Source organism: Calypte anna, chromosome 2 (assembly GCF_003957555.1).
Source record: "Calypte anna isolate BGI_N300 chromosome 2, bCalAnn1_v1.p, whole genome shotgun sequence".
Taxonomy (NCBI): Eukaryota; Metazoa; Chordata; class Aves; order Apodiformes; family Trochilidae; genus Calypte; species Calypte anna.
This window is the reverse complement of record NC_044245.1, coordinates 1,439,959-1,451,193: the sequence shown is the minus strand read 5'-3', so window position 1 is coordinate 1,451,193 and position 11,235 is coordinate 1,439,959. Positions and strand designations below refer to the sequence as shown.

Genomic DNA, 11,235 nt, shown 5'->3' with positions numbered 1-11,235 from the left:
ATGCACACAGCTCCACTCCGCGAAAACTTGATGTTTTTACCGTCTGCTCTGATAGAGCTAGAGAGGAGGTTGGATTTATTTTAGTTTTTTTCCTTATTATTCCTTTCTTTTTCCCTTCTTTGCCGCTGTATACCCGGAAAAAAAAACCCCAAACAACCAAACAAAAAAAACCCCAATCCCATGACTTTATTCCCAAAGTTCTCCCAGTGAATCAGCCCGCAGCAGAGAGCCGGGGGTTTTGCTGGCGTGGGGAATCCTTGTCAGGACTTTTTAGCCCCCTCCCCTCCTCATTTCTCCTCCCACGTCCTAAAGATGATGAGGAGATGGGTGCTGGAGCCTGATTTTAAATAAAACCCCAACAGCTTGGCTTGGGGGGGTGTGGAAGGTTGGTTATTTTTTTTGTTTGTTTCTTTATTCTTCTTTTTTTTTTAATTTTTTATTTTTCTTTATTTTTTTCTTTTTTTTTTTTCTTTTTTTTTTTTTTTTTCCTGGTCGTTTTATGAATGAAATCCCCACCCGGCTGAGCTGGGAGTAATAACCTTGCCTTAAAACTCGGCAAAGCTGCTGAAATCCAAGCGAGGAAGAAGGAAGAGGAGGAGGAGGACGGGAGGAAGCAGCGGTGCGATGGGCTCCGGGAAGGGGTAGCGGTTCCTTAACCCCCTCCTCGTTCCTTGGGACTCCCCCCATCCCTTCCTCCCCCTCCCCTTTCCCAGCTTTCCAAAGGGTATGGAGGGGATGGAGGAGTTGGTGCCCACGAGGGTGCGGGAGTGGAAAAATAAATTAAAAAAAAAGAGTAAAAAAAAAAGAAAAAAAGAAATTAAAATTAAAATAATAATAAAAATAATTTCAAGGAGCCAGCAGTGGTTTTGCCAAAAAATGGGAAAAGAAAAAAAAAAGAAAAAAAAGAAAAAAAAAACTGATTTAAAGGGGGGGTGAGGGGGATAAGGGGGGGGAGCGATCTTTCAGCCCCACGCTTTTCATGCCGTACTCAATCGGCTTTTTGAAACTGCAGATCCTTTGAGACAGAGAGGGCGAGAGAAGCAAAAAAAAAAAAAAAAATCCCGATTTGTAACTAAAACACCCTGCAACCTGGAAGCCTGGCAGAATAAACCTATTGTGGAGCTGAAAAGCGCCGGGATAGAGAAGGCAAAAAAAAAAAAAAAATTCAAAGAAATCCCCTCTGCAAGAGTACAACTGCTGGCAAAAAAAGGTAATTGCGAAGTGAAAATATCGCAAAGTTTTCGCTTTTTTTTTATTGTTTGTTTTTCACTTTCGACTTCGCGATCTGTTTGCATGCGAAAAAAAAAGAAAAAAAAAAAAAAAAGGGGGGTTTCTTGCTTTCTTTCTGCTTTTTTTTTTTTTTTCTTCCTCTAAACCCCTCCGAAACCTAAAAGATAAAATTACTGGCTCTAAAAATAAAGCAGTGGTTAAAAGCCTCCCCCACCCTCTCGGATCTCCCACCCCTTCCAACCCCTCTCTCGCCTTCTCCCTCCCTCTCTCCTTCTCCCTCCCTCTTTCTGTGTGTTTGCGTTTGACAAAGAAATGATTTGAACTTCCCACTGCCTCATAAAAAGGAACCAGAAGAGGAGTTTTGACATATGGATGTGATTTTTTCTGCTCCGAGACAGATGCACACGGAAAACAAACAGCACCAGGGGCTGCGGCTCTGAAGGGAACGAAGTTGCTTTGGCTTCACATGGGCTCCTCGGCTTCATTTCGGGAGCTGCCCAGATCTCCAGCCATGAGAAAAAGAAGCAAAGGACCGGGGTTTCTTGTCATGTGCCTTTCTGGCTAAAGAAAGATAGAAAAAAAAAAAGCAAAAAAAAAAAAAGAAAAAACCGAAGCGAAAAAAAAAAAACAAAAAACGACAACACCGTCGGGGGGGAAAAAAAAAAAAAGAAAACCCATAAAAAAAACCCAAAACCCCAAGTGTGGAAACAAACAAACAATCAACCAGAAATTCTGGAGGGGGTGGGGGGTTGGGGGGGCGGGAGGGAAGGAGAAGGAGAAATCATCTGCAAGAGGAGAGCTTGGAAGACCTCTCGTCCTCCGACTTCCCTGAGCGAGCTTGGATGCTGGAAGAAGCCTCTTGGATATGGGATCATATCTGGTTTATCACAGCCTGGGTTTGATCCTCTGCTGCTCCGTCCTGAGTTCAGTCTACGCTCTGGTGAGTCCCTCAACCTTTCCCCACCCCCCCTCGCATCCCCCCCCCTCTTTTTTAGTTTATTTTTTTTATTATTTTTCTTTCCCTTTTGCATTCTTGAACGATCTGCACGGCTGTTTCCTTGATGAGTAATTTACTGTATCAAGGCAGAGCACTGAGATTTTCTTATTTTATTATTATTATTATTATTATTATTTGTATTTTTTTTATTTTCTTTTCATCCCCCTTGACTTTCATCTCACTGGCAGATTCTGTGTGGAGTTTGGGTCTTGAGAGTTGCTTCCACCAAATGGACTTAAAATCCCTGTGCCTTCCCCCCCCCCAAAAAAAAAAAAGAAGTTTAAATCACTTTAAACCCCTCCAGAGTGCAGCTTGACAGGGAGATGGGGAAAGGATTTTGGGGGGAATAATTTAAAATATGCCTATGGATAAAGAGCAATTTTTACTCCACTTTTTCTTTCTTTTCTCCCCCCCTCTGCCTCCCCCAAATGATCAATTTAATGTGAATTTAATCTCCTTCATCTGCCAATCTGCCTGATCTCAGTGAACTGGTGCTTTCCTCTTTGGGATTCAGTCTGAAGAGGAGCTCAGAGTTGAGGGTTTGCAGACAGTTTACACTCAGGAGCACACAAGTAGTATTAACCCTTGGTTTCCTGGCACTGTTTTCACCTGTTCCTGCAAACACCCAGGGAAAAGATCTCCCCAGAAGGAGCAAAAAGGGCTGAATTCTGCCCATACTCCCTTGGTGGTGGTGATGGGGGAAGGGGCTGAGATCCTACAAGACCCCAAGTGGTCTCCAAAACCTTCCTGCAGCAGTGAAAGGGATATGTCAGCTGGAATCAGGCTCCAGATCCTTACCAAGTGATGGATTTGCTGGTTTGAGAGGTGCTTGCTTTGCTTTCTCCATCCCTGGAATCACTGCTGACCATTTCTTCAGAGCCTTCTGGTGTAGGAAAGACCCTGAGCATCACCTAAAGCTGGGTCTGCTTTCCCTGAGGGATGTTGAGGTGTTTGAGTGGGCTCAGCCTGCCCCTAATTCCAGCCAGCTCCTCTCTGATCCTCCAGGAATCATCAGGCAGGACCCTGGTAGGGACAACTTGGGACATTGTGGAGGGCTGGAGAGAAAGATCCCATCAATAAATAAGAAGAAACAACCCTTGCTGCAATCCATCCTTTCTCTTGGTCCAGTTCTGAGCACAGGACACCTTTCAAAACCCAAAGAAAAATGAGGAATCTTGTAGATTTGTTGAGTTTTTACTCAGGATTGAGGTCTCCTGTTTATTTTTTAGGGTTAGATCCACATCTCCATGTCTGCATCTGCTTTTGGGACCATTCCCTCTCAGGGTAGCACCTGCTACCCCCACCCCTCCAGCTCCAAAGCCCTGATGGAGCTGGAATCAGCACCAAAATTCCACCTGGCTTTGGTGTCTCTGTTGGTACCAGTGCAAATTTAGGTTCTTGGAGCACCTAGATTGCAGTTTCCCAAACTTCAGGAGCCAGAAAAGAGAGGTGAAGGCTGCACAGGGCATCTCCAGCCCCATCCCCAGTTTGCTCCCCTCTCCCAGTACATCCCAGAACCTCCAAAAAAAATAAAATAAAATAAAAAAGCAGAGAAGCAGATAGTGAACCAAGCTGCCTCGTGTTCCCAGAGGGTGTTTTACCTCCTAGATTTCCATCAAAACAGCTGCTTTAACATCACAAGTGACTTGCTGGCCAGGCTGGGGAGGTGACAGGGATTCGTGGCTGACTTAGGGTGAGTTGGACTTGGGTGTAAATCAGAAATAGCTCTGCCAGAATCACAGAGGGATGAGAAAACAGGGAAATTAGCTAGGAAGAGTTAAGTGAAGCAGATATAAGAGTTTTGGCTCAGTTGCACTTCCAAAACCCAGGTCCCCTCCTGTCCTGATTTAGGGTCCTGCCCCTAGAAACTCCTTTGGCTTTCCCCAGGCCCAGGCTGAAGCACAAGTTTCAGCTCCTTCCCTTGCTTTTCAGCCCCACTTTTGACAGCTGAAGGAGCTGCCAGAAGGTTTGAAAAGTTGGCTTGAGAGTTGGAGGGCTGCAGAGATGTTCTGGGTCCCTTCTGGCATCTGCTGAAGCTGGAAAAAAAAAGGGTCAGCCCTGTGGCATCCCACTCTGCAGCAGTTTGCAGGGAACAGCTTGCAGGGTGCCTACTTTATTTTGTTTTATTTTGTTTTATTTTGTTTTGTTTTATTTTATTTTGTTTTATTTTATTTTATTTTGTTTATTTTATTTTATTTGTGGCTGTTATTTCTTTCCCAAGCTAACTGGGGTTTTGTAGATGAACTTGAAAACACTCTCTGCTATTGACTGCATGTTCCAGCTTGGTGATTTCTTCTTTAGTCCACTGTAAGGAGGGTCAGGGATACAGTTGACCTTTTTCTGAGTGTGTTTTCTGTGCTGCCATGAAGAGAAGTGACCAAGTGCCTCTCTCCTAGAAGCAACAAGCAAGGAAAAAAAAAAAAAAAAAAAATCAATGAAAGCAGCTGCAGAAAGATGGGGATGCAAAGACTTAATTTAGAGCCAGGCTCCAGGGGAAGCTTTGGGCTGAGCTAAAAGTGGTACCTGATCTTTCATTCCTCCAGCAGAGCAAAAGCAAAGCTCTTTTGTGGGCTTGGAGTCAGGAGGATTCCTGCAGGCTGAAGCAGCCGACCTCTCAGAGCTTCAGGGCACAAATCCTCTGGTTGAGGCTGAGAGATGGGAATGTTGGGACTCGTGGCCCTCGTTGCTGGGGTTTTTTTGGTGTTGTTTTTTTTTTTTTTTTTTGCAGCTTGGTGGCTTTGGAGCTGAGGGTTTGGTGATGCTGAGCCCGGGTGGAATGGGATGCATCCCAAATCCGAGGCTGTCGCTCCCCTTGGTCCTTTTGTCAGGCAGCAAAGCTGCTGAAAAAAGGCAATTTTGGAGGCAAAGTAGGGGTGGGAAGTGGTTCCTTTGAGTATTTGTGTCACTGTGGGGCAGGACACAAGTCCCTGTGTTAAGGGTAAACCAAGGGGGGACACCCAGCACCCAGAAAAAAGGCTGTGGGAGTGGGTCCTGTCAGGGCTGGATGTGTCCCTGTAGAAATTGTCATCTCCTTGTGGTGTGGTTGTGATCCTGTGGGCAGGAAAAATCCCTCAGGATCAGCATCCCTGCTCCTTAGGGGAGGTTGGGAGGGACAGACCCTGGATTTACAGGGGGGTAAAGTACTGGGTGAAGCTCTGCTGTCCTCCAGCTCCCTTGGCAATCCCTAAAGTCCTCTTCCATCCTTTTCCTGGGATGATTCCTGCTTGACAACCCCTTCAGAGGCAAAGGGAATTTTCCTTGTTGCTTGAGCCCTTTCTGCTTGGAATCTGGCAGGGGGAATTTGGGGTATTTCTGCTTCTTGGTCCAAGGGAGAGAGAAGCAAAGATGCCCTGAGTCAGACAGCTCTGCAGAGGTGGGTTTGGAAAGAAGATATTGGGAAAAGGAACTTTAAAAGTGGAGTCTGACATCAAGAGAGCACAGGAGAAGTTAGGATGCAGGCAGTATTTTTTTTATCTAAAAGGTGCTGATTCCCTTCTCTGGCAGTTCCCAGCCCAGGGGGGAGATATTAGAGGAGATATTCTGCTGAATAATAAGAAGAACAGGAAAAAAAAAATTAATAAACAGCCACCAGCCTTCTGCTGGGTTTTGGGTGAGAACCTCTTCATTTTGGCAAAGAGGCATCAACCTGAGGGGGCTGGAGAGGCCTGAGCTCAATGTGATCCAAGGAAACAAGTCCATGTGGGGTAGGAAATGGGTAACAAACTGGATCAAGACTTTACTGGGGGAGGTTTTAGTTTTTTCTTATTTTTTGGCAGTGTTCTGGGTCCCTCTGTTCATGTTTGGGGGATGCCACAAAGGTCTCAGCCCCCTTTCTGTTTGCTCTTCCCCAGCCCTGGCCCTTCCCAGGCTGCTTGGGAAGAGCTGAAGTTTCCCTCTGGATTTGCAGAGAAGCTTTAGGACATCCCCAGAAATTCCAGGGATGTCAAGAGGGGATTTGGGACCTTTTCTTGCTGCCATAAACTGAGACAGGAACAATTGCAGAAGGGTCCCAACCCCTATTCCCAAGGGAACTGCATCCAGCACTGGTGATAATCTCCAGCAGGAAGGTCTGGAATAAAGCAGGAAAATTCTTCTGGATCACACCAGGGCAATTCTTAGGTCCCAACCATCCAAAAAACCCCATGCTCAGGCAGAAAGCAGATGGTTAAAAGATGTGCTGGTTGCTGGTTATCTCCTTGGTGTTGCTCTGATCAGCTCCATCTCCTCAGGGATCAGGAAAGGATCTGAAATTCAATGGAAGTTGGATAAAGTTGAGTGTTCATAGAATCATAGAATCATAGAATTGGCTGGGTTGGAAGGGACCTCAGAGATCATCGAGTCCAACCCTTGAACCACCGTTGCGGTTGCTAGACCATGGCACTGAGTGCCACATCCAGTCTTTTTTTAAATATCTCCAGGGACGGAGAATCTACCACCTCACCGGGCAGTCCATTCCAATGACGGATCACTCTTTCCGTAAAGAAATTCTTTCTAATCTCCAAACTAAACCTCCCCTGGCACAACTTAAGTCCATGCCCTCTTGTCTTGTTGAAAGTCGTTTGGTAAAAGAGCCCAACCCCCACCTGGCTACACCCTCCTTTCAGGGAGTTGTAGAGAGCGATGAGGTCTCCCCTGAGCCGCTTCTTCTTTAGGCTGAACAGCCCCAGTTCTCTCAGCCTCTCCTCGTAGGGTCTATGCTCGAGTCCCTTCACCAGCCTGGTTGCCCTCCTTTGGACCTGCTCCAGGACCTCGATATCCTTCCTGAACTGGGGGGCCCAGAACTGGACACAGTACTCAAGGTGTGGCCTCACGAGGGCTGAGTACAGGGGCAGAATCACTTCCTTGGACCTGCTGGCAATGCTGTTCCGGATACAGGCCAGGATGCCATTGGCTTTCTTGGCCACCTGGGCACACTGCTGGCTCATGTTCAGCTTCTTGTCGATCCAGACTCCCAGGTCCTTTTCTGCCTGGCTGCTCTCCAGCCACTCTGTGCCCAGCCTGTAGCGCTGCATGGGGTTGTTGTGGCCAAAGTGCAGGACCCGGCACTTGGCCGTGTTAAACCTCATCCCGTTGGAATCATCCCAACTCTCCAGTCTGTCCAGGTCCCTCTGCAGAGCCCTCCTGCCTTCTAGTTGATCAACACTCCCCCCCAGCTTAGTGTCGTCTGCGAATTTGCTGATGATGGACTCAATCCCCTCATCTAAATCATCAATGAAGATGTTGAACAGAACTGGGCCCAACACTGATCCCTGGGGGACACCACTAGTGACCGGCCGCCAACTGGATGCAGCCCCGTTCAGCACCACTCTCTGGGCCCGGCCCTCCAGCCAGTTCCTAACCCAGCACAGGGTGCTCCTGTCCAAGCTGCGGGCTGACAGCTTTTTCAGGAGGATGTTGGGCTGGTGGGAGGTTGTGTCGTGGACGGCGGGGGACAAACGACACATACACGTGTTTGAGGATATGTCTCCGACTTTATTTTCCAGACGTGATCTTTTATATGCTCCGTAATTAGCTGATGCATATTCCAGGGCCTGAGCTCATTCATTGGTTAGCTGTTACTTCATCTTGAAAACAATGGTGGACATCCTCTTATCTTTTACCTTGCTATATTCCTGTTCATGCTTATGACCTGTTAAACTGTCATCTATGCTTATGACCTGCTAAGCTGTCATCTATGCTTATGACCTGCTAAACTGTCATCTGTGCTTATGACCTGCTAAGCTCTTATCAATGCTTAGTCAGACTCTTTGTCTGCAAAGATCATGGTATTACTGGGTTCTGTTAGATATAATGAGTTCTTACCAGTCTCTGCTCATCTGTCGCATGGCCACGTTCTGTGAGCCATGCCTCCATACTAAATCTCTCCACAATTCCCCCATTTTTACTTTGTAAAATAAAAGCAGCAGAGGAATTAACTAAGAACCATTTGAACCAAGAGAATACACAACTAAAAGCAATAACAATTAATAACATAAGAAGGACTAACAAAAGACATGATTTCAACAAGCTTTTCAACCAGCAATGGCTACACCCCCAAAGGGTGCTCATTAGTGAGAATGATGCCAAGTTGGGACAAGACATCTCGACCAATCAGGCACTGGACTGTAGCTGGTAATTCCACAACAGAAAAAACTGCATTTGCTGATTGTCCATCTATTTCAACTGTTAACATAGGAGTACGGCTTGCAATTGAATATCCTCCCACGCCAGTCACAGTTGTGGTGGACGGTTGGAGAGGCCAGTCCTCAGGCCATTTGCGTGGTGAAATAATACTGGAATCAGCGCCAGTGTCCAGCAGTGCCCACCTGACAATACTTTTGTCACCTAATTTAATGGTGACTTTCTGTTTTGGTCTTTTAGACAGGTCGAGTGTTAGCATAGTAAGTCCTCCAGTAGATCCAAATCCTCTACCACCTCTCAGAGTAGTAGGTGCAGAAAGACCTTGTATCAATTGCAGAAGGGGTATTAATTGTGCAATTCGTTGACCCCTTGTTATTTTTAATGGTGGAAACAGGGTATAAACCATAATCATAATTTCCCCTTGATAATCTGTGTCAATTAATCCTGGGAGTACAAACAGGCCCGCCAGGCTTGCTGAGGAGCGGCCTATAAGCAGGGCCCCTAATAAGGTTGGACCTGGGATGAGCTTTAAGGTCCCTTCTAATCCACAACATTCTATGGTTCATTTATCTGTAGCTGCAAGGGAAAGAAAATCATATTCTACCTCAGACTGTGACCCAGAGCATAAAGAATAATATTAATAAAATAATCCCATCCAGAGATCCCACAAATCCCAACTCTCTGCCTCGCTTCATCAAATGAAGACAAGCTCTAAATTCAGGGAAAAAAGCCTGAATTTCTTAATTTTTTTTTTCACCACATGCTGGGGAGCCTTCCCACCCCTGGGTATTTCTGAAAAAAAAAGGATTTTTTTTTTCTTGTTATTGCACTTTGAGATTAACAGATATCCCCAGACTATAAAATCCATAACAGCAAAATAGAGAGCAAAGAAGGGTAAGGATTGGGCTGGGATTTCATCTCCTGCAATCTAAACAACAGACGAAAAAAAAATCCTAAAATGAATAAATAAATAAAATATAGAAACAAAATATATAAAAAAATAAATATAATATATAAACAAAGATATAAAAATAAATAAAATCAATAAAATTCAGCTGCCTGCTGGCAGGTCTGACTTGTCTGGGTTTGGGGTGAGCTCGTTTGCATCAGGAAGAGGAAAAGCAAGAGGGCAACTGGGCATCCAGAGGGGTCAAGGCTGGAGGGAAGGAAATCCCTGTTACATCTTCCAGCTCCAGGCAGTTGTTGTTTGGTTTCTCCTCAAAATAGACCCCCCCAGAGTGATGCTTTGAGCTCAGTGGGATTATTCTGGTTTGTCTGCAGGCCCTGTGAGGGGTAACCCCAAGCCAGACAGCTCAAGCAGAGACAGCTGCTGGCCCTGCCACCACCCCCTGAACTCCTGTGTCCCTTTGAAAGCTGATGCTGTGATGCTGAGAGTCACCCCCCAGCTCTGAGCCTCGTGGCATCATTATATCCTGGGCTGGGTCTGTGGATCAGGGGCTGTCCTGGGGTTGGGAAGATGCTGCCTGGAGGTTTTCCCTCTGTTTTGCTCAGCCTCTCAGTCAGATCCAGATGAAATCACTCCCCTGGCTGGCAAAGTTATCCCAGATTTCTGACACTGAACCACCTGAACCACAGCTCTTACCTGCCAGGCAGCTTGGGTACTCTGGTACCAGTTGGTACCCAGCTGGATAGGAGCCAGCAGTGTGCCCAAGTGGCCAAAAAGGCCACCAGCATCCTGGCTTGGATCAGGAATGGTGTGGCCAGCAGGAGAAGGGCAGGGATGGTGCCCCTGGGCTGTGTTCAGTTCTGGGCCCCTCACTCCAAGAAGGACATTGAGGGGCTGGAGGGAGTTCAGAGAAGGGCAAGCAAGTGGGGAAGGGTCTGGAGAACAAATCTGAGGGGCTTGGGAATGTTGAGTTTGGAGAAGAGGAGGCTGAGAGGAGACCTTCTTGCTGTCTGCAGCTCCCTGAGAGGAGGTTGTAGGGAGGTGGGTGCTGGGCTCTTCTCCCCAGGGAACAATGAGAGGAGCCCAGGGAATGGGCTGAAGTTGCACCAGGGGAGGTTTAGAGCAAATCTGAGGAAGGATTTCTTTCCTGAGAGAGCAGCCAGGGATTGGAATGGGCTGCCCAGGGAGGTGCTGGAGTCCCCATCCCTGGAGGTGTTTAAAACCCATGAGATGGGACACTTCAGAATATACTCTGGTGGGTGATACAGATACTGCTGTGTGTATTTTATTTGGGTGGGATGCTGACAGCTGGACATGGTGATCCTGGAGGTCTTTTCCAGCTGGGGTGATTCTGTGATTCTGTGTGATCTTTTCTCCTGTCACCACAGGGCTGGGGACACCCAGCTCCTCAGCTTTGGTAGCCAGATTAATTTTCTTTGTGCTTGAAGACCAGGAGAAGGGAAAGCAGAGGTATAGAGGTGTTTCTGACTTCAATTCCTCCTACCCAGCAGCTCCATCCTCATCCCACAGCCCTGGGGTTGGGGGGGATGATGATTCCTGGTGTGTATTTAGGTCCTCCCTGGGCAGTGCAGCTCTCTGACACCATCCCAGCTTCTTAAGCTCTGATCTCTCCAAACCCCCTTACTCTCTGACACTGTTCAGATCAAAGGAAGAAGCCAGCAGGGATTCCCCACCCATTTTGGGTGCAAAAGGACAAGTGTAGAGGGGTTTCTCTGTCTGCTTATCTCTTACTGCAAGTGGAATTTTAGCAGCTCTCAGTTAGAACCATTACAACACCAAATGGAACAAAAAAACCCCAACAAACAAAAAAAAGCCACCAAATAAAATGAATCCCTTAGGTAACCAACCCTAACCAAAAGGCAGAACTCAACAGCATCAGCCTGTGTTAAATATTAGGCCATACCAAAGAGTTTTTCCCCCCAGAGGGAGAATTTCCCCTCTCCCTCTGCACCAACTCTGC

The 11,235-nt window shown here is 46.7% G+C and overlaps 1 protein-coding gene across 1 annotated transcript in view; it reads left to right on the top strand.

The window, feature by feature from the left end:
- The first annotated feature begins 2,010 nt into the window (after positions 1-2,010).
- Positions 2,011-11,235, top strand: part of PTH1R (parathyroid hormone 1 receptor) — a 128,013-nt gene continuing 118,788 nt past the window's right edge. Inside the window, 1 exon segment of the mRNA XM_030445230.1 lies at positions 2,011-2,170. Coding sequence (XP_030301090.1) covers positions 2,096-2,170 — 75 coding nt within the window. The 5' untranslated portion in view covers positions 2,011-2,095.